Source organism: Jaculus jaculus, chromosome 9 (genome assembly GCF_020740685.1).
Source record: "Jaculus jaculus isolate mJacJac1 chromosome 9, mJacJac1.mat.Y.cur, whole genome shotgun sequence".
Lineage (NCBI taxonomy): Eukaryota > Metazoa > Chordata > Mammalia > Rodentia > Dipodidae > Jaculus > Jaculus jaculus.
Genome location: NC_059110.1, coordinates 75,630,805 through 75,652,984, shown reverse-complemented (window position 1 = coordinate 75,652,984; position 22,180 = coordinate 75,630,805). Strand labels below are relative to the sequence as shown.

Genomic DNA, 22,180 nt, shown 5'->3' with positions numbered 1-22,180 from the left:
TGCCAATTTGTTTCAGTCTTGTTGACATCTCCCAGCCCAGAAGGCCTGACTTGTAAAGCAATGTTTTTACCCAGTGACAGCCAATTAGGGGACCCTTTGCAGGTCCTGAACACAGATAGGGACACTGGAGTCAACAAGTTCTGTTCTTCTCTGGCCTGGCCCTTCCTCAGCCATGTCCTCTATGTTTTTTGAGCCCAAACCCTACCCCACCCCCATGAGACCAATTGCAGATTCCTCCCCAACCCTTTCCCTCACAACTCTGCAGGCTCTTCCTGACTAGCACCCAGGACTATGAGAGAAAACAATAGTATGGGGCCTGAAATGGTGGGAGCTGGTTGAATTGTCTTTATTAACAAATGGAATATCCAAGGCCACTACATTGAGGAGGAAATAAGGGAAGGAAGAGAGGACTACTTGCTGCTCACACTATATACAGATGCAAGCAAGAGGGTTCGGAGGATGAAAGCTCCGAGTTCTCTCCTTCCACTAGGGAAAGGGAGAGGCTGGAAAAAACAGGGACTGGAAAGGGGAATGTTTTGGCTGGCGGGGTCCCTCCTCCATTCCCTGGGGCTTGGGGGGAGGGGAATCATTAAAGTGCTTTCAGAAAATGAGGAAATGGTCCCTGCCCATGGAGTGGCTGGTGACCCCCCTAGAACCTAGGGCCCAGTAACCCCCCCAGAGTCTGGTACATTCAAGGGGGGAGCCGGCTCCCCTGACGTGCAAATAAAGGGGTCCAGGACCCTGCCCAGTCAGCAGCAGTGGGGTAAGGGGTCTAAGCCCCAGACATTCTCCTCTTGAGTGGAGAAAGGAGGAGAGGCAAGACCCACTCAATTCCTGGTAAGGGGAAGCTGTGTCACACCCCAGAAATTGGGGACAGGCACAGTTTTGAGGAGAACATGTTGGGGAAAAGGATGGTCACGTGATCACAAAAGCATCAGGGATCAGAGGTCACGTTCCCAGCAGGCTCCAGTGAATCAAACCAGTAAAAGCAAAAGCCCAAGGAGGGGAAAATGGGTCAGTCTGGGAAGTCTGGCCGTGGAAGGGCATCTAGGTCCATGTAGGGGCAAGCCCCAGCCCCAGGGCCCCTTCACCAGTTCATGATGCAGTTACGGTTCAGAGTCATGAAGTAAACTTGGCTGCTGCCTCCAGAGCGAACTGAGGCAAAGAACACCTGGGTGGAATAGGAAAAGATATTACCTAAGGGCTACTGTATGGAGTGGAGGTTCTCAATTAACTGGGAGGGAAAGAGGAAGAGAAAGAAACCACAGAATGAAAATCAGTGGGCCTACCCCACCCACAAAGAAATGCAAAGGTATGCTACCAGATAACTGTAGTAAAGGCAGCAGAACCATTCCCAGATCCCTGTCCAGGCCCAAGGGTCATGGGCGCCTGCTCAACACAGGGGCTTGGCTTCATTTGGTGGACAAAGAACCTCGTACCTTGTCATTTCGCTCACACAGAAACTTGAGCCTCTGGGCCCGTTTGTGCATGAAGACCCCATCCAAGTGGCCTGTCTCCACAGAGCGGATCTCAATGGCTTTCTCACCCCAACCCATTATCTGGTTGGAGCAGATGTAGGCTGTGGGGAGAAAGTGGTGGAAGGGCTGTAAGCAGCCTGTGGTCTTGGGCCACCCTGGGGCAAGTAGCTTGGAGAGCAGCTCCAGACTCACCTACAGAAGTGGGCATCTCTCCCCATTGTAGCACCACATCCTTAATGATCCGCCCATATGTGTTGACATAGACACCTTCATCCTCGTAGCAAAGGAGCATCTCCATGCCATCAGTGTTGGGGAGGAAGATGATGGCATGGGGTGTGATCTGGCTCTGGATCTGGGGAGAAGGTGGGCTCGGTCCTCATGTCTGATGCCCAGACTAGGTGGTCCCACTCTCTCCACAGCCCTGCCAACTCACATGCACAGGGATGTAGATGTCATAGCTATTCCCAGAGTCTACATCCACAGCATGAAAGCCAGCACTGGAGCCATAGATGACCTTGAGTCGCTGTCCCTCCTCTACTGTTAGGTCCACTAGCAGAGGGCGGTGAGGGAGGTCGGCAAAGGACTGAGGTAGAGAGAAGGTTCAGTGAGGAGCAGGTGGAGGAGAGGAGACTTAGGGTAGTACTGGGTGCTGAGGCTGGGGTTACCTTGAAGGCCATGAACTTGTGGTAGGGCTTGGGAGCCCAGGCATACACCTCCACAGAGTTCTTCAGGGCAATGACCAGGAACTTAATACGCTCATATTTCACTAGGGGCAGGAAAGAAGAGGGATGCAGGGATTTCCCTTCTCAGGCTGTAGGCATGCCCCTTTCCTAGGTCTTGTCACCAAGCCACCTCAACCCCAGACCAAGGCTCCCGGGCTCTAAGGAGCTCCTAGTGTTTAGCCCAGACTTCATTTCTTCCTATTGTGACATTCTCACCAACTCGGTAGTGTCCACAGCCCTCCATGTCCCCTACGGTGGTCCAGCCCTGCTTCTTCTCCACTTCTGGGTCATTGTGCAAAATCTTGTTCCGAAGCCAGGACAGGTAATATACCCGCAGTTTGTTCCTTTTCCCTGAAGGACAAACACATACACACTAGCATCTTGGTCATAGGCCCAGTTGCTGCCTCCCCGCAATGCTGTCTGTATACCACAGATTAAGTGCAGCCCCACATTTTGGTTCCTGGACCAAGGCTGCCCTCCTCCCAGGCTGAAGATGGTGAGAAAACCAGAGTCAAAGCCTTACCCTCAAACTGCAGGCATACCTGAGATAGTGATGAGCAAGTTGAGCCCTTCTAGTACATCCATTTGCTGGAAGCGCCGCCGCCCAATGAGTCCATACACTTTGCCCTGCCCACTTCGGTCCAGCAACATCAAGCCATTCTCTGTGCCCACCAGGAGGTTGACCCCTACAACAGGAGCCCTTGGGCAGGTCAGTGAGAGAGCCTGGCCCTCTTCTGACCAGGAGCATGGGGCCTATGCCAGACCTTTTTTAGGCTCCCCAGCCCTGGCTTACCCCAGAGGGCTGCACAGAGGATCTCTGAATTGAATCGCTTCTTGTACTTCCGAATCTCGGGAGTTTCACTGTGAGCCCGGGTGTTGGTAGGATTCACGTTGACCACAGAGCCCTTCCTCACATCATACTGCAGCTGATCAAGTCGACCACCTTCTCCTCCCACCAGGGCTGCCAGGAAGAAGAGGAAGGTGGGCTGTAGCTATCTCAATGTCTGCTTTTATCCCATACCCCTACATCTGGTCTTGGTGTCTCAGAATACTCAGAAAGGAAGGGAAAGACTGTAGGAACAGGGAGGAGATAAGAGAGCTTTCACCTTGAAGCCAAAAGGCCTAGGTCAAATCCTACTTCTGCTACCCATCAGTTCAACTTTTGCCCACTCTGAGCATCAGTCCTTGTCCAGAGTCTCAGAAGCCATCCTTTGCATCTGTGCCAGGGCAGGAACTAAGGCCCAAGTAAGACACCCATGCTAGCACCTGGCAAAGCCACATCCTCATGGCAGATCTATCCTCCTGTCCTCACCTGTGATGGGGATAGTGTCCCCACTGCCTCCAGGCTGGTAGATGCCTAGATCCACAAACATGGTGAACGAGCTCTTGCCAGGGGCCTTTACCAGCCCATGAGACTGGTACTGTGGAAAGGAGGGGCAGCAGTTAGAAAAACAATGTGGCCCCAACCTGTAGCCCTGGTGCTCTATCGCTCCCAGGCTTCAGGTCCCCATGGAGAAGCTTACAATATCCTGCCCATCTACCACATTGCTCTCACAACACTTTGGGTTCTCCTGCTCACTCCCAGGGTTCTTCTTTACCACAGACCTGTCAGTCCACTTACATCACTACTTCCATCCTTTGAGGGAGGGCTTTGACCTTTGGTATTCTCAGTGGGTGAGTGGCTGGGCTGCACCACATCTGGCAGGTTTGTGTAACCATTGCTATCAGCATGCAGCAGACTTCGCTCCTCTTCAGGAGTCTGTAGAACAGAGTGAAGGGTCAGTGCAGGCTGCAGAGGGATGCTGTAGTCATGGGCAAGGGAAAAGAGACCCACTCACACGCTGAACCACCATGGTGCCACCCCCGTATGGGGGCTGGGTCCCAGCTATCTCCTCGACATCATGAACCACCATGGTGCTGATGCTGTCTGTGTCTCCATCACTGCTATGGGAGAGAAGAAGGTGGGGTCCTCCAGGTCTTGCCTGCCACACAAGTGCCACAGGAGGCTGATGACAGCCAGGGAGACTTGGGTTTTCAGCCTCTTCAAAAGCCTTCACAGAGCTGAGGTGTTCCCTACATGGCACTCAGGGCAGGCTGGTGAAGAGGCAGACACCTGAAAGGGTCCCCTGATAGCTGGCAGAACAGTAGAAAGCTAGCACCTAATCTTGTTCTGTACAGAACAGTGGCCACTTTCCCTCAGACTTGCCACAGTCCCACTCCCTACTCCTGACCCCTTCCTCTCCTTGTCCCCTGGAACACCCCATACCGGCCCCCGGGGGTGTCTCTGCTCCCCTCTGATGGCTCGCCATCGCCTTCTTCCTCATCATCTTCACTACTTTCCACCTCCTCACTGGATGAGGAATAGTCCATGGCCTTCTTGGGAGGCCGGGGAGCATCATCCAGGGTCCGCTCTTTCAGCAACACAAAATCCTGCAGGAGAGAAGAGGAGGTGTGTGGGGAGGCAAAGGCAGCACAAAGGGTGCCAGTATTGATTGAGGCAGGGAACAGGAGAGGGCGCCCATAGCAGCCCCTCCTCACTAACCTCACCAATTGCTCGCTTATAGCTCTGGGAAGGGCAGCAAGGGAAGAAAGGCAGCCAGGAGGAGGAGGCAGGAGAGAGGTTCAGAAAGGTTAGTGATATAAGGTGTGCTATGTGAAATCCATGATTCACCCCCCATGAGTCTTCCTCTCACAGGCATTAATGAAGGCCTGGCCAGATACCCAGTACCCCATGGCTCTGAAGGCTCTACATCCCACCCCTAGGCCCCACCAGGACAAGGCATAGCCATGCCCAACACCAGATAACTCACTGCGGGCCGGCCTGGCCGTGAACGGTGGTCTTCAGGCTTGGCTTTGCTCCCAGGGGAGAGCACTGGGGAGCTGTCCAGTTTGGTAGAGGCTGGGCACAACATGGTGGGAGAAGGTAAGTTAGTGATACCTGTACAGGGTGGCCTCTAACCCCCAAATCAACACCATGACTCATGCCTGCCCAGGTCCCCTTAGCTCCTGTGATATTCTGTTTCAAAGCTACAATGTGCTTTGCCTTTAGTGGAGAAGATGGGGTCAAGGCCCAGTACAGGCCTGGATCCTGACTAACATACCTCCCACACGGCTTCGGTTTCGCTCCAGTGAGCCAGCCTGGGGAAGGTGCCCATGAGAGGCTGGGAGGACACTGTCTGAGCGTTCCCAGCCAGGGTCACTTCTCCTGAGGTCAGGGTTACTGTGAAGGGGCAGAGTTAGTGTTGGAGAGACATGCTCCCTTCCCTGCAGTGTCAACTTGCAGTGTAGAGGGCGCCATCACCAGGGGAAAGCAGGTGGCATAAGTGAGAGGTGAGAATGAGGGGGGACAACTCCATTACCTAGAGGCGTTGGGTGGACCAGGGGGCTGAGCCGGGGGCCCCGGAGGCTTGGGGGTGCCCCGCTCTGCCCGCCTCTGCAGATAGATTTGCCAGGCGGAGTTGCTGCGAGGTCTGTGGAGGGAGCACAGGGTGCCGGGGCGGGTGGCGGTGGTGCAAGAGGGGGCTATGGTGACTGGATTGGGATATGCCCACCCCTAAGTGGGTAAGCTGGTAAAATCCTCTACCTTTCCTACTTTCTAGGCTGCCAGCCAGCCCCACCCAGGGTTGTGTACCTGGCACGGACAGCCTGAGCTGGCCGGGACCCTCCAGACCCACTAGTGTTAAGGGCAGTGGCAATAGACGAGGTCCTCTGAGGCACCTGCAGAAAAGGAGGTCAGTGTCAGGAGGTCAGTGTCAACCCTGTTGGGTATGTCATGAATACCTAACACTTGCTGTCACTCTGAGGTGCATCCCTCAGCATTTAAGGAGAAGCAAACAGGTTCAGAGAATTTACTGAGTACATTCAAGTGAGAAGCTGTGATATGGTAGCGTTGGGATAAGGTTGCCCCTTAGATGCTGAAGCACATTTTCAATATCTATACTCACCAATGGGATGGAGGTGACAGTTGTGTCTTCTCACCCTCTGGGTGGCTAACCCTTGCAGGGAAAGACCCCTATGGCTGCCTTTTTTTTTCCTTCCCACTTGGAACCCTCTTTTTCTGGTTCCAGCAGGGTTATCATTACCTTGGGTGGAGCCTCATTTTCTGGCCGGACCCAGGCCGGAGGGTTTGGGCTGGGCCCTGGCCCTTCAGAGGTGGGATCTGAGTTCTGACGGATGACAGCTCCTCGGGCACTGGGTGTGGTAGTGGATGTGGGGATAGCAGGGTCAGGGTCCTGGGAAGCTGGGAAGGCAGCCAGGTTTCGAGTAGGTTGGTCCTGCAGGGATTGGGATCGGGGCACAGGTGCTGCATATGGCTTCAGTGGGACTCGGTGTGCCACCAGGCTCTGCAGGGAGAGAGACCAGGAAGGGTGTGCTGTCTGTTTCATGGCATATCTCCACTTTCCAGTTGGGGTCTGGGCTAAGAATCACAGTCATTACTTGTCCCTTCTCTCATCAAAGAACAAGTGTTTCCTAGAGTCTGAAAACAGGTAATAAGTAGGAAGAAACATGTAGAAGAAGCAAGCAGGCAATTGCTCACATACTCTGTGCTCCATGATCATGCCCAAGCCCTGAGTGAACATGCCTATGCATGTTTTTGTGGACACAGCTGTGGACTCTGGGGCCTGGGGTCTGAGTGAGGGTACCTGTATATGGGGAAAGACTCACCTTGTGTGGTCCTTCCTGGGGCTCCACAGGCCTCTGCATAGGAGGAGTTTGGGAAAGAGGTCCTGGGGGGGCAGGAGAGGCCTGGGGGGTAGGGGGCTCTGGGCCTGTACTGCTCAGCTTGGTCTTGGCCAAGGGAGAGTTCTGCTGCTTATTCATCCTTGTTCTCTCCTCCACCTATAAGATGAGGAGTTTGGTGAAGCAGGCCAGTTATTTCCCCTGGTGTCAAACCTGCCCCAACCACTCCAGACTTGTAGCCTGTGCTCTTTTCCTTCTTAGTGCCCACAATTTCAGATCAGTTGCTTTTCATAATTTCCAGAACTCAGGCAATGAAACTGGCAGGATGAATTCTTAGACAAGAAGGCCATGAGTACCTCTCGGGCCCAGGCTGGTTTGTCAGCAGGATTAATGCCCCGGCCATAATGATACAGGGGCTTCCTGTCCCCAGGCAGGATTTGCTGCTGCTGCTGTTTCTGGAGCTGCTGCTGCTGCTGTTGCTGCTGCAGGGACTTGAGGTAGGCATGCTCCTGCTGCAGCTGCCTCTGGAGCCGCTCTGACTGCCGCTGCTCCTCTAGCTGCTTCCGCTTGTATTCCTGGGCCCAAGGGTAGGGAGAGAGGGCTCAGCAGGGTGCAGTCCTGGGAGTTAGAGCAGGCATGCCCTTTCTTTCTTCCAATTGCCTAGACAGAAGCTGCTTCCCTGATGTCTTGGGTAAGTCCCTTCCCCTGAAGTGTCCCCATCCCAGTTCAGGAAAGTAGCTGTGGGTGGCATCTTCCTGGAGGACGCTGAGGGACCCCGTTACCAGCAGCAGGGCCTGTTCCTGGAGCAGCTGTTGCTGAAGGATCTCGAGCTGTCGCTGCTCCTCCTCTAGCCTGTGACGAATATATTCCTGGGGGGCGGGGGTGGGGGCACAGGGCAGGAAAAGGGAGAGGGGGAGGCAGCAGAGGAGGGCAGCAGCAGCGGCGAAGGGAGGGAGCAGCAAGGGGAGGATGATGGGCAGCAGGAAGATGACCCCCAGGGGGCAATGAGGCACATGTAGGAATAAGAGGGCACAGGGGACAAGGAGGAAGCAGTGAGTACCATGAGGGACAGCAAGCATCCCAGGGAGGAGTCGGGGTGGGTAGAGAGATGGGGGATGAAGGCACAGAGACAGGAGGACAGGGAGCAGGGTGGGAGGTTGAAGGGTGGGAGAAAACAGAGAGAAAGAGTGAAGCTAGAAAAGATAGGAGGAATCTAAGGGCAGGGGAGCGAAGGGAACAGGGCACAGGGGAGCAGGGAAGGCAGGCAGCAGGAGCAGGAGGAGGGTGGACCAGGTATACAGGGAGGGCAACCAGGGAGGCGGGTGTGTGCGCATGTGCGCTGGTGTTAGTACCTGCTCCCGCTCGGCCTGACGCCTTTCTTCCTCTCGTCTCAGGGCCTGCATGTCTTCCAATCGCCGCTGCTGTTCCTTCTCCTGCAGCTTCCGCTGCTCTCGCTCTCGCCGCTGTTGCTGTGGACCATGATAACTGGTGGGCTTAAGGACCATGCCAGATACTAAGACAGCACAGTCTGGAAGGGGGTACCTTTCCATGGAGAGCTGAGACAAGTGCTTGCTAGGGATGGTGGAGAGTTACACATTTATCCCTACCCCTAGTATCAGAGCCATGCCCAAGAGCCTGGTTTATTTGAGCAGCTGTGGGCACGGAGCTATATGGCCCCTTGCAGTGGGATGAACTGGACGATACTTTGCTCTCTATCCACTGCCCCACCAGATAACAGGAAAAAAAAAATAGTGGGCGCTAGTGAAATTTTTGGCCACCAGAGGGCACTAGGTGGCCATGCACAGAAAAGCAACCTTTAGATTTAAGGAACCCTCTTGAACAGAGCCTACCCCCAGACCACCACAATTTAAAAAAAAAAAAAAAAAAAAAAAAAAGCCATAGCCTGGGGCTGGAGAGATGGCTTAGCGATTAAGGTACTTGCCTGCAAAGTCAATGGACTCAGCTAGATTCAATTCCCCAGTACCCACATAAAGCCAGATGCACGAGGTGGCCCATGTGTCTAGTGTTCATTTGCAGTGGCTAAAGACCCTAGTGTATCCCTTCCTCTCTCATAAGTTAATTTTAAAAATTATCTTTAGGGCTGGAGAGATGGCTTAGTGGTTAAGTGCTTGCCTGTGAAGCCTAAGGACCCTGGTTCAAGGCTCGATTCTCCAGGACCCACATTAGCCAGATGCACAATGCGTCTGGAGTTTGCAGTGGCTGGAGGCCCTGCACACCCATTCTCTCTCTCTCTCTCCCTCTTTCTCTCTCTGTTGCTCTTAAATAAATAAAGATAAAAAAATCTTTAAAAAATACCTCAAAAATAAAATAAATAAATAGAAAGAAAGAAAGAAAAGAAGGAAGGAAGGAAGAAAGGAAGGAAAAGGCAGGCAGGCTGGCAGGAGGGACAGATGGACACATGCATGCACATACGTATAGCCCAAGGGCCCTCACACTTGAAGAACTCTGATGAGACTGCTAGGCTTACCCAGGAGCCATACACCTTGTTGAAAGCACTAGCCTTTGTCACTCATCTCTTTCTTAAAGAAAACCACAGAAGACTCTTCTGTACTAGGCTTTCTTGAAAATTCCATTTTGTTCCAAAAACAAGGACCCACTTTGGGGAGCAGCAGATGGTGTGGGTGCTGGGGCCTGTTGCTTCCCAGACAATTTTGTTATCCAGTTATGAACACTAAAAACAAAAGCTAATACAGATCTCTCTATACACATACATATTTTATATTATTTTACTTCAGACAGGGTTTTATGTATTCCAGACTGGCCTCAAACTCACAATCTAACTGAGGATGACCTTGAATTTCTGACCCTACTATATCCCCCTCCCAAGTGTTGAGATTACAGGTGTGCACCTCCACACCTGGTTGCGTGTAGTACTGGTGAACCCAGAGTTCCATGCACGTGCCACCACCTCCTGAGTGCTAGAATTAAAGTGTGAGCCATGTACCTGCTTCTAACACTTTAATTAGTAATATAATAAATGGAAGACTATTTAAACATAAGATCCTCCTTAATTAAAATGTATTCCTTCTATCTACCTCTAATTAGTTCAAAATAACAAGACTGTACTTTATAAAAAAAAAAAAAGCAAAACCAAAATACAGGTAAAGAAGGACCTCTGAAAGAGCCCTTTCATGCTCAGAGCATGTGACAGAAGCAGATGCACTTGCACACAGACTGAAGGTACATGGGTCTAGACAAGTCCAAAGTGGAGGTTTGTTGCACCACTAGAGACAATAGGAGAGTCATAACATGGAAATAGCTGTGGCTTTTCAGAAATGGCTCTGCCCATTGGGCTCCTGATATACAACCATCCACACAGGGTGGCACAGACAAAGCAGTGGCCAGAGACTTTCCACAAAGTCTGAGAGAGTTCTGGGGCTGGGGTGGGAAGGCCTGTCTCACTTCCTGTTCTCCCTGCTGCCTTGGTGGCTCCAGGGATCAGCTTGGCCTGAGCCAGTCTATAGGGCAAGGAGGCCTCACCTCCTCAACACGCCGCCGCTCCTCCTTCTGTTCCTCTATGCGGCGCTGCCGCTGGTGCAGCAGGTGTTTGATGTGTGCCTCAGGGTCTCGCTGCTGCTGCTGCTGCAGCTGTTGCTGCTGCTTTAAAGCCTCAGAGTTGCTCTTATTCTCTTGCTGGAGCCGGAGGAATTCACGACGTAGCGTGGACTCCCCAGGCACGTTCATGATGGAGCTGGGTCAGGGTGGCACAAAGGGGCATTGAAGTCAGAATCTGGGAAAGCCTGCCTGAATGACTGCTTCCAGTAAGCCATATACTCTGCCTATGACCATTCCTAGGGATCTCAATTTGTCTATTTTTCTACCCACCCACCCAATTCTTTTTTGTCTGTTTGTTTTCTTGAGGTAGAGTCTCACTCTAGCCCAGGCTGACCTGGAATTCACTATGTCGTCCAAAGCTGGCATCAAACTCATAGTGATCCTCCCACCTATACCTTCCAAGTGTTAGGATTATAGGTGTGCACCATAGCACCTGGCTCCACCCAGTTTTTTTTTTTTTGAGACAGTTTCTGCTATGCAACCCAAACTGTGCCCACCTGTTCCAGCCTCCCATATGCTGGGATTACGGTGTGTACCACCAAACTTGACTTCTGTCTGATCTTTGGCCTTATCTTCTTTTAAGATTCCAGCTCATATACTCACTTCAGCACTCAATCAGAACTTCTCCTCACTTCTTGTTTGTTCATTCATTCATTCAGTCATTCATTCTATTCTTTGGTACATAGGACTAATATGGGCTTCTACCTGTGTGCCTTCACTTGAGAGTCTCCAAAGCCAAGGACCACTGTTGTACCCTCAGACAACAGAGGACAGTCCCAACCTCCAACCTCCACCTGCCAAACATACCTTGGCTCTCCTTCCTCTCCATGGCTGTCATCTTCCTCTTCACTGCCACTGTACTCATATTCTGTCTCCTCTGCAAGGGGAGGTCACTGCTGCTTCTCTACCCAGTGCCCCAGACCCCACCCTGGGCTAGGGAAACCTTAGCTGGGGATGACCAAGGTCTCTCTAGTGACTGAGCATGAAGTGTCGAACCCGATTCCCACCCCTGAGCAATGGGAGACAGCAGGTTTCAGCCTGAACATAGATGGGCAGATGTGAGGCATATGCTCTAAATGAGATTTCTGTGAGGATGTGTAAACGCCATCCTCACTCAAAAGGCTGACTTGAATCAGGTGGTAAAAAATCCTGAAGCTAGAAACTCAACAGTGATCTCCTTGGACAGGGAGATGTGTAGGGGAAGGGACTGCAAAAGGGAGCCCAGAGGACTCAGGATTGCAGAGGAGATAGGGTATTAGTGTCTCCTAAGACCCTCCACCTCCCAAATGCCCACTGACCTTTCTCACCGCGCTTCTTCCGAGAGCGGTCAATGTGGTCCTTGAGCTGGATGCGGACCTGCCGTTCTGTGGGCTGGTCTCGGATGAAGGGAAACCTGAGTAACTGCTCTGTCGGTGGGCGGCTCAGGTAAGTTTTGATGAGACACGTGTCAATGAAGTCAATGAACTTCTTAGACCTGGAAACAGTGGTGGGTCATACTGGGAGGGCCCTTGGAGGGGCTAACAGTAATTTATTCCTGAACCACTTTGACTTCCCTCCTAGCTTCTGCAAATTCCAACCCCAGTTGCTGCCCACCATTCCCACACCTTTTCCATGGTACAGATCAAAGTCTGTATACAAAGGAGTTTCTGGGGATGGTCCGGCCCCCAGATCTTCCTTCCCAGATTCCAAATCTTCAAGACATACCATTTCTTGGACTTGAGCCTAGGGGGAGGGTTCCGAGGGATGAGGAAGAGGGCTCGCATGGGGTGCATGTCACACAGAGCTGGGACACAGAAGAAAACACCACGGATCTTCTTCAGACTGGGGCTCAAGGACATGGCCTCCTAGAACCACCTTATCCCTACAGCTATTCCTTTGGCCCTCTTCTCTCCCATCCTATACAGAGCAGATTTAGCACTTACGGGGGGCTCCCTCTGCCATTTCGATGGCTGTGATTCCTAGAGACCAAATGTCACTCTAAAAAAGAAAAGGGATAGGTAAGTAGTCCTGATAATAGCACATTATTTACCTGTCAGTTTTGGCTTTGTCAAGACCTTCCTGGTCTACAACCCTTCCTGAGGTTTCTGCCCTCCAATCATCTCACCTTTTTACCTTTTTCCCACCCATACTAATCTTGCCATAAAACTGCCCCTCCCCCACCCACCATGAATGGTCTTGCTATAGCCCAGGCTGACCTGGAATTCACTATGTAGTCTTAGGCTGGCTGGCCTCTAGCTCACAGCGACACTTCTACCTCTGCCGTCTGAATACTGGGATTAAAGATGTGCATCACCACAGCCGGCAAAAAATTTTTTTTGTTTTAATTTGGAACAAGGTCTCACTATGCAGCTTGAGAGGGCTTCAAACATGTGACCTTCCTGCTCTGGCCTCCCAAGAGCTGGGATTACAGGCATGCTTCGCATTTCTGGCTGCATGTCATAGTAAAATAGTTCCATCCTTCACTGCTTGTACGCCACCACATCTTGTTTTTGTTCCCTACATTTCACGTCTACACTTATAACCTACCTATCATCCCCACCTCATTTCCTGCCTTGTGTGGCCCCCATATTGCTGCTTTCCCATTCCATACCCTGTAATCATAGGTGGCATCAGGGTTCTCATCACAGGCGATGACTTCTGGGGCCATCCAGTATGGGGTCCCAATGAAAGTGTTCCGCCTGCCCACAGTGCGGTCCAGCTGAGCACTCACTCCAAAATCGACTGTGAGATGTGGGGGAGGGGTCAGCACAGGGATCTGCTCCTTTGCAGCATGCATGCCACTGCATGCATTCATATTCCTGGTCCAAGGCAGCGGAGGCCCTGTTCCTACCTGGGCACTTCAGCACCCTCTTCTGCCCGCCCCATCAACACCCTGGAAGAATCTGACCTGGGGTGTCAAGAGTCAGCATGACAGGCAGGAGGGGTCATGATGCCCCATCTATGTCTCAGGGGGAGACATAGCACCTGGACCTTCCCTAATGGGTGGTAGGTGAGAAGCTTCTCAGGGGAGTTTCAGCAGGAGGCCAGAGTCCCAGGGCAGAAGATGGGAGAGGGAATGGGCCTCCCCAGCACACAGGCAGTTGGACCTATGCCACAGGAGGAAAAGGGGGCCCTATCTCTGTTTAGGCAGTGAGAGGGCCTCAGAAGGAACCAGCGCACCTAACTTGACCTCGGCATTCTCTGTCAGCAGCACATTCTGCCCCTTGATGTCTCGATGGATCACCTTGTGGGCATGGAGATGGGCAAGACCCTGGGACAACAGATAATCAGCCGGAATGTCAGAGGGGGTATGAAGAGCAAGAGGTGGAAAGGGATTGTGGAGAGGGGGGTCTACCAGTCTAGATAAGGGTGGGACTTAAGGTGTAGATCCTCTCCACTCAGAGCCTAAGTACTGGCTGATCTCTCCTGGGGAAAAGCCTCCTCAAGGTGGTGGCTCCTAGTGAGTGCCCAGCAGCTGCAGGGTTACAAATGGAGAAGCAGCAAAGCCCAGAAACTGGTTTAACTGTTCTAGCAGCCTGAGAATCCCTAAGACAGGGGCCCTATCTCCACCCCATTCCTATTGGGCTAGCTGCATTTTTCTCAGGTACTTCATCTCCTAGTGAGGAGTGGTCAGCGCCCATGGAGAATCTAGCCAGGGGGGGAAGGGGGGCAAGAGGTGAGTAGAAGGGGGCCTCAAGCTCACCCTGAGAATCTCCCTGCAGATGTAGGCAATACAGTCCTCTTTCAGTGCGTTTCCTTTTGTGTTCTTTACCAGGTCAGTCACTGAGCCAGCACCACAGAACTCCATCACCAGCTATAGTCCCGGAAAGGCACCACAAGGGAAAGTATCTGTCAGGCAAAGCTCTTGACCCCAGCCAGATCCCTAGAGGAGCTTCAGAGGTTTAGGGGAGCAGACAGCAGGGGCTTCATGACCTCCTAAGAGGCCACAGGAGTTCTTGAGGTTGGGAGAAAAACAGGAACATAGTGGGGAAGAACTGGCAGGGTGAGGCCAAGTCCATAGCAGGAGTCCAAAGAATCTTGAACTTGCCAACCCAACGATGCAAGTGTATCATTCTTCCTGAGGAAGGGTCCAGTGCTTTCATTAGATCCTCGCTGGGACCTCACCATTGCTCTAGAGTAAGGGTTGGCAAACTGGGGTGAGCCAAAGCTGCTTTTGTATAGGCATGAAGCTGGGAATAGTTTTTGTAAGAACATGTGTGTGTGGTGGTAGGGATCAGACCCAGGGTCTTGAATATGTTAGGCAAGTATCCTACCACTTGAGCTATAACCCCAGATTAGTTTTTATAACTTGTGATGATTGGGGAAAAAATAATCAAAAAAATCCTATTTCATAATCATATGAATCGTAAGAATCATATTTCATATGAGAATAACAAAATTTTAGCAGTCTAAATACAGGTGTTTGAGCCACACTCATTATGGCTTTGATTATTTATTTATTACTTTTGTCTTTTCAAGGTAGGGTCTCACTCTAGCCCAGGCTGACCTGGAATTCACGATGTGGCCTTAGGGTGGCCTCAAACTCACAGCAATCTTCATACCCCTGCCTCCTCAGTGCCGGGATCAAAGTTGTGTACCACCACAAGTTGCATGGAGTTGACTTTTTGAGTTGGGGTCTTCCTATGTACCCTAGGCTGGCCTCCAACTCAAGATCCCCTTGCCTGAGCCTCCTAAGTACTAGAATGATTATAGGTGTGAGCCACCACATCCAACCAGCCATTCTCATGTGTTTACATGCTACCTATTGCTGCTGCATGGCACATCAGCAAAACTGAGTAATGGTGACATAAAAAAAAACAAAAAACCCTAAAATATTTACTATTTGGCCCACCACAGAAAAGGTTCATTATCAGATGCAAGAAGGGGCCTGAGAATTGGTGAGTCTAGGCACTGCCAAAGGTAACTTGGGAAGCCTTCCTATACAACTGTTTCTATAAACAGCCACATTTGGCCTGTAGGGTCTTATTCTAGCTCAGGCTGACCTGGAATTCACTATACAGTCTCAGAGAGGCCTTGAACACATGGTGATCCTCCTACCTCTGCCTCCCGAGTGCTAGGATTAAAGGTGTGAACCACCACACCTGGCTTAATTAAAAAAAAAAACAACAACATTTTTTTTTTTTTTTTTTGGTTTTCCGAGATAGGGTCTCACCCTAACTCAGGCTAACCTGGAATTCACTATGTAGTCTCAGGGTAGCCTCAAACTCTCGACAGTTCTCCTACCTCTGCCTCCCAAGTGCTGGGATTAAAGGTGTGTACCACCACACCCAGCTATAATATGTGTGTGTGTGTGCGTGTGTGTGTGTGTGTGTGTATTTTTTTTTTTTTTTGAGGTAGGGTCTCTCTCTACTTCAGGCTGACCTGGAATTCACTATGTAGTCTCAGGGTGGCCTCAAACTCATGGTGATCCTCCAACCTCTGCCTCCCAAGCGCTGGGATTAAAGGCGTGCACCACCATGCTAGGCTAGAAAATATTTTTGAAAAGCCACATTTAATGCAGGAAAAGGCTAGATGGGACTTGTATATTTGCCATACAGTAAAGTACTTTGCATGTGCTCTGAGTCCGACTCTGCCCCTTAATGGCAAAGCACTGTGGGAGGAGAGAAGGACTGGTATCATAAATCCAGAAGAGGGCGCCCAGCCACTAGTGCTTAGACACTAGTCCTCTGAACTCTTATTACACGTATATATCTAGGTACGTTATGTGTGTAATCTCCCAAAGCACAAGGGTCTATGAGCTAGAACCATGGCCCATGCTCAGGGCATACAAAAGGTACTTACTAAACATCTACTAGTGTCTAGCTGCCTTCTGTGAGGGGAGACCTGGCATAAAAAGCTGCTGACAGCCACTACAATTCTCCCTTAGGGCTGGGTCCAGCATCACAGAAGGTGAGGCTGGGAAACCTGTGGCACCAGTACTCAAGCTAGGGAGTAAATGACTCTCAGAAATGGGTTAGGAGGCATCTGCATGGGTCCTGGTTCAAATCATCACTCAGGAGGGCTGATGTGTGTACTGCCAGGATGGGTCTGAGTGCTGAGCTTCCCATAGATGCTTTGGTTCTGTGGCCCTTCCAGGAGCTGTGTTCAAAGGCACGAGAACTAACAGACTAAAACCCTCCCTCAGGCTGCAGAGATGGCTTAGCAGTTAAGGCATTTGCCTGTAAAACCTAAGGACACAGGTTCAATTCCCCAGGACCCACAACAGCCAGATGCACAAGGTGGTGCAAGCGTCTGGAGTTCATTTGCAGTGGCTGGAGGCCCTGGCACAACCATTTTTTGTTCTCTCTCTCTCAAAGAAATAAATAAAATATATATATAGGGCTGGAGAGATGGCTTAGCGGTTAAGCGCTTGCCTGTGAAGCCTAAGGACCCTGGTTCGAGGCTCGGTTCCCCAGGTCCCACGTTAGCCAGATGCACAAGGGGGCGCACGCGTCTGGAGTTCGTTTGCAGAGGCTGGAAGCCCTGGCGCGCCCATTCTCTCTCTCTCCCTCTACCTGTCTTTCTCTCTGTGTCTGTCGCTCTCAAATAAATAAATAAAAAATTTAAAAAATATATATATATATATATATTAAAAAAAAAAACCTCATCTCTTCTGGTCATGATCAGGATTCTGTTGCTCACTACTTAGGAAGTGCCTGATTGGTCAGGGCAAAGGTGGGGAGCTCCATGTGAGTCATGAGGGCCCTTGGATCCAGACCTAAGGAAGAGCTGTCAGAAACGCACGTTGGATTGGTCCCCAGTCCCATGTAGGCTGCCTAGCAAAGGGAAATGTGGAAGGGTAGACAGGGCATTTCTCACCCAAAGCTGGTCATCATTCCCTGGGGGGCTCTTCTTGATGAAGGCCCCATAGTAGGTGGCAATGTTGCGGTGGTGAGAATACTTTTTCAACATGTTGATCTCTTGTTTGATCTCTTCCTCCTCATCCTAGGCAAATGGAAGAGGTGAGCCTAAAGACCTGACAGCCCCTTCTCATTCTCAGCCCCGCTCTTCCTTGCTCCACTCTGTACCTCTGTGACATCCATGACTTTGATGGCAGCCAGCTGCCCAGTCTTGACATGACGACCCTGAAAGACAGAGAGCCAAGAATGGAGGGTCAGGGTATATGCCAACAGGATAAAACAGTGAAGAAGGCTTGATTATGGGGAAAATCATGTCTTTTAACTGTTTCCTATCTTAGAATGTGCAATTTGTGAGGCTAAATGTTGGTTTACATGTTGTTCATGCAAGTAGACAGGGAAAGAGTTCCTGGGTCATTGTGGACAACAGGAAAACTGTCTAGCCAGCAGTTCCATGTGACAAGATGAAGATCCACAAAGATGATGGTTTTCTAAAACCCCAGAGAGGGAAGTGACAGATGCTGATGTTCTGTTAAAGCCTCCCTGGTGTGGACTTTGTTCAGGCTGGAGGTTAGAATTGAAAAGCGATTGTGCAGCCTGCTAAAAGCAGCTGAGAAGGGGTTTTGCCTGTCTTTCATTTCTCTCATTGCCTAGTGCTTTCCTTGCCTACTTACTCTAGATAGGAATCCTTTCCCCCATCAACCTCATTCCAAGGCTTTTTATATTGTCAGTAGAGAAACCGAAGTTTTAGGGAATTCAGGCATATCAGTGTGCTGAAACGCAGTCACCAGTCTTAATGGAAGGAAACTTCCCTTTTTTGACTGTGTCCTACCCATAGGCCTTTCCTGGCAGGAGCCATCAAAGGCTTGGAGAGGAAAGTTCCAGGCTTCCTGGAAGAGCAGGGTGGAGGATGGCCATCCTTTGTGTGGTAGGATGTGGGTACTGCCACCCTAGGTTATTTTTGTCTTCAGCAGCCATTCAAGACCCTAAACCCAGAGAAGCACAGCATACCAGACCTGCTATTTCCATGGAAACAACCAAGCAGGATGGGAGAATCCCCCTCAAAGCTTATAAGGGAAGAATGTAGGCCCTAGTGATCAGGAGACCAAAGAGGCAAGGGCACTTGTGGACATGCCAGGAGTTCTGTCTGGAGATAAAATGGCAGGCCATATGTTCTAGAATGGGGGCTCCAATACAGGGTCAGCACCCACCCTGAATCTCCCTCTCCCTGTTTCAGGTATGGGCAGTAGTCAGGCTACACGACAGGGTTGAACTAGCTCATGTATGTTATAGTCCGTGGCTAAGGAAATGCTGATTCTGTGGGGAAAAGAGACAGTCTCAAATACAAGAGGCTTGTGATATGGCTCTAGCTCTGTTGCAGGCAGCTGCAGGAGGTCATGAAACACACTTCCTCTCTTCAGAAGGCCACCCACAAGGTCAACCCCAAGTCTTCCTGTGGTCTTGGGGGCAGCAAAACTCACACTGTGGCCTAGGCTCTGAATTTCCAGGTAGGCTCCCCACCGCCCTGCCTCTTCCTGCTTCCGGTCCCAGCCAGCAGCTGCAGACTTGTTCCCGCCACACCCAGGACTAGTTCTACACTCAGAGGCAGAAGCCAGCCAAAGTTCTCCACTTTGCTACTGCTGTTCTCTGCTGTTTACGTGCGTTCCTTCCCTCCTTCTCTCCCTCCCTCCCTCCCTCGTCCTTTCTTTCCTCTCAGAAGGGAGTCCTAGTTCCTTAATCTCTTGTAGTCCCACTTAGATGTCCAGACTTAGAACCTCCTTCTTCCATCTGTCTCAAAAGGGCTACATGGATGTGGAGGTTACACTTTTGCCCCAAGTCTCACCTTGTACACTTGTCCATAGGTTCCATTGCCGACCACTTCCACCAGCTCAAAGATCCCCGCGGGGTCCTGGGAAAAAGGAATGGAATGACAGAGCAAAGTGTTAGCACTTCAAGAAAGACTGTGATGCTGGAGGGGAGGAAGGCTATGAGTGAATTAAGGACATCAGTGACAGACGGGAATGTTACTTAGGGACTTATGGCGGACCCTGATGCCTAGATGCCTTTTCCCTGAATGGCTCAGAGTTAATGTTCTATGGGAAAAGGCAGAAGGAGAGGAGTTGGAAGTGAAAGTACAGGTGGCTTTTCAAAGACATGCTCCCAATTCCTCACTCAATGACCAGCTCTCTGAGTCTACCCCCAAGTGCAAAAGAGGCTTACCTAGGGACCCACCTCTGGACTTGAGCAAACTTTAGGTGAGCTAATGCTCATAAAACACTAAGACAGAGGCTGGCTGGTATAGTGTGTGTGTGCTCAATAAAAGTTAATTATCACTGTTACTACTTTATTTTAAAGGCAAGGATGAGCAATGTTAATAGGGCAAAGGAGGCACCTTTAGTCTCCCCTCCCTGGTTTTCCTAAAATGAGAGTCTTTTAGCAAGGGTTCGTGACACCTTTGGGACGGAGGTAGGGGGCAGGTGACAAGGAGAAAGGGCTTCAGAGTGGACTGATGAGCAGGGAGAACTCTGCCCTTCCTCCTTTTCTGAGCCAGGCAGTGCCAGGAGGAGGCCCACAGGCTGAACAAAGCTTCCATACAGGCCCCTCCTCTTGCTGGGTCAAAGCAGGCAGCACAGCTACCATTCTGTCCTGAGGCCACCCACACCCTCATGGCAGGACTGCATTTTTGCAAAAGAGAAATTGGGAGGTGTGGTGTGGCTGTAAGCTGAGGAGACTGAACCCAACACAATCCTGCTATGCACCTTGTGATGAAAGGGCACGTCTGTCCCAAAGACAGTACAAATACCACTCCAATAAACTCCAAGCAGCAGATGGTCTCTGTGCTAATCATCTGTTCAGTATATAATCTAAAACTCCTCTCCTGATCCTGAGAACCCATAGAGGATTTCTGAAACAACCAAAACTCAAGCCCACATTGCAGCCCCCTCCATGCACTGCAGTCTATGCACAAAGGACAGGACTTGGGCATGGTGAAGGCCAGGGGACAGGAGCCCAAGAATTTTTAGAAACATCCTAATTTCACTCTGTCCATTTTCTCAAAGAATTGAAGGGAAGGAAGGTGTTCAGATTCCCTGAATGGCCCTACAGTATCATGTATCACAAGGCATCCAGACTTTCTGTTGGCAAATTCCCTGGAGAAAGCACCCAAGCCCTCCTTGCTCTCCAAGGCTGCCGAGTATCTCGTCTGGGTCCAGTACTCAACAGAAGGCCTTCTAAGCACTCTGACTACAGGACCCATGGTCAACAGTCAATTATCTGCAGTTCCTAAAATAAATTTCAAGCCACGTGTGGTGGCATGTGCCTTTAATCCCAGCACTTGGGAGGCAGAGGTAGGAGGATTGCTGTGAGTTCAAGACCAGCCTGTAACTACATAGTGAATTCCAGGTTAGCCTGGGCTAGAATAAGAGCTTACCTCAAACAAACAAACAAAAAACAAAAGTAAAATAAATAAATTTCAACAAATCAGTAGGGCTCACGGCATTGTCGCTGCAGAGAGGGAGGCATAAATGAGAGTTCTCTCTGAACTTGAGAGCTGTGAGGAACTGAAAGTCATCTTTAGCTCTAGACGTGGAGGCTCAAAGAGAACAGTCCCCTAAACATCTCCCCAGGAAAGCAGGTCTTCCATTCTGAGCCATGGAATACTGACAGTAGAAAGTCCTTCAGTTCTTTTGCTAGTGGAGGGAGATAGGAAGAAAGGACTAATGGAAATGACTTCCTGAATGCTCCTAATCTAAGGGAAATATGTGTTGAGCAAGGCATAGAGGCAGACCACTATCAGCTCAAATCACAAATTTCTGCTTTATTTTGTTTTTGAGGCATGGGAACTCTAGCCTAGGCTGGCCTCAAATTCACAGCAAGTTTCCTACCTCAATTTCTCAAGTACTGGGACATTAAGCCACCAGACCCCGCTCACAAATGGTTTAATTTGTCTCCTTACTGAGCATTTGTGGGACACTGAGGGATGAGATCATCTTTGAGGACAGACCACTGGGTTCAGGTACTGATATTTAGTGAGTTTCAACTCTGTCCCCCTACCCCACATACCCAGGTAGGTTTCACTGTAGCCCAGGCTGGCCTGGAATTCACTATGTAGTCTCAGGGTGGCTTGGAACTCACAGGGATCCTACCTCTGCCTCCTAAGTGCTGAGAGTAAGGGTGTGTGCCACCACACCTGGCTTTAACTCTGCTTTCTGGGCATGCCTGCTGGAGAGGGTGATTTGGACAATGAATGGAGATGGTGTGTGTGTGACATTCTGCTCGTGGTACCTGGTACACTCCATGGAAGATGCCCCATGGAGGTACGACCCACACATTTCAACAGCAACATCTTCTCCCACCAAAATCCTGCCTCCACATCACATCACATTCTGCAGACCCTTGCCTCTCTGCACCAGTCACCCTGTGCTTTCTTTCTTAATATCCTAGGCTTATTTTCAATTCATCAGACCTGTTCCTTTTGTCCTTCCTCTTGTGGCTCCTGTCTCTTCACATCTTCTACTGCCACTGCTTGCTTTTTGTTGTTGTTGGTTTCTCAAGGTAGGGTTTCACTCCAACCCAGGCTGACCTGGAATTTACCATGTAGTCTCAGGGTGGTCTTGAACTCATGGCGATCCTCCTACCCTCTGCCTCCCAAGTGCTGGGATTAAAGGCATGTGCCACCACACCCGGCCTGGCATACACTTTTAATCCCAGCACTTGGGAGGCAGAGGTAGAAGGATCACCACCATGAGTTCGAGGCTAGCCTGAGACTACACAGTCAATTCCAGGTCAGCCTGGACTAGAGTGAAACCCTATCTCAAAAAAAAAGAAAAAAAGAAAAGTGTATGCCACCACACACGGCCACTGCTTGCTTTAACCTAACACTGCACCC

The 22,180-nt window shown here is 50.6% G+C and overlaps 1 protein-coding gene across 9 annotated transcripts in view; it reads right to left on the bottom strand.

Moving 5' to 3' along the window:
* Positions 1–322: 322 nt before the first annotated feature.
* Mink1 (misshapen like kinase 1) overlaps positions 323–22,180 on the bottom strand; it is a 73,665-nt gene continuing 51,807 nt past the window's right edge. Inside the window, exons 2-34 of one of the 9 annotated variants that reach the window (XM_045159715.1) lie at positions 19,136–19,201; positions 17,464–17,520; positions 17,255–17,380; positions 14,139–14,249; positions 13,616–13,706; positions 13,047–13,177; positions 12,379–12,433; positions 12,161–12,239; positions 11,755–11,930; positions 11,264–11,333; positions 10,382–10,592; positions 8,233–8,349; positions 7,663–7,749; positions 7,237–7,455; positions 6,866–7,039; positions 6,283–6,543; positions 5,832–5,917; positions 5,560–5,670; positions 5,302–5,420; positions 5,011–5,099; positions 4,743–4,766; positions 4,467–4,630; positions 4,039–4,144; positions 3,822–3,959; positions 3,513–3,621; positions 2,994–3,161; positions 2,743–2,886; positions 2,417–2,551; positions 2,144–2,244; positions 1,912–2,061; positions 1,671–1,830; positions 1,440–1,579; positions 323–1,171 (exon numbers count right to left, since the gene is read on the bottom strand). In XM_045159715.1, the coding sequence (XP_045015650.1) occupies positions 1,088–1,171; positions 1,440–1,579; positions 1,671–1,830; positions 1,912–2,061; positions 2,144–2,244; positions 2,417–2,551; positions 2,743–2,886; positions 2,994–3,161; positions 3,513–3,621; positions 3,822–3,959; positions 4,039–4,144; positions 4,467–4,630; positions 4,743–4,766; positions 5,011–5,099; positions 5,302–5,420; positions 5,560–5,670; positions 5,832–5,917; positions 6,283–6,543; positions 6,866–7,039; positions 7,237–7,455; positions 7,663–7,749; positions 8,233–8,349; positions 10,382–10,592; positions 11,264–11,333; positions 11,755–11,930; positions 12,161–12,239; positions 12,379–12,433; positions 13,047–13,177; positions 13,616–13,706; positions 14,139–14,249; positions 17,255–17,380; positions 17,464–17,520; positions 19,136–19,201 (4,059 nt within the window). In that variant the 3' untranslated portion in view covers positions 323–1,087. The remainder of the gene's footprint in view (positions 1,172–1,439; positions 1,580–1,670; positions 1,831–1,911; positions 2,062–2,143; positions 2,245–2,416; positions 2,552–2,742; positions 2,887–2,993; positions 3,162–3,512; positions 3,622–3,821; positions 3,960–4,038; positions 4,145–4,466; positions 4,631–4,742; positions 4,767–5,010; positions 5,100–5,301; positions 5,421–5,559; positions 5,671–5,831; positions 5,918–6,282; positions 6,544–6,865; positions 7,040–7,236; positions 7,456–7,662; positions 7,750–8,232; positions 8,350–10,381; positions 10,593–11,263; positions 11,334–11,754; positions 11,931–12,160; positions 12,240–12,378; positions 12,434–13,046; positions 13,178–13,615; positions 13,707–14,138; positions 14,250–17,254; positions 17,381–17,463; positions 17,521–19,135; positions 19,202–22,180) is intronic. The other 8 variants (XM_045159716.1, XM_045159717.1, XM_045159719.1 and 5 more) reach the window with 8 other exon arrangements.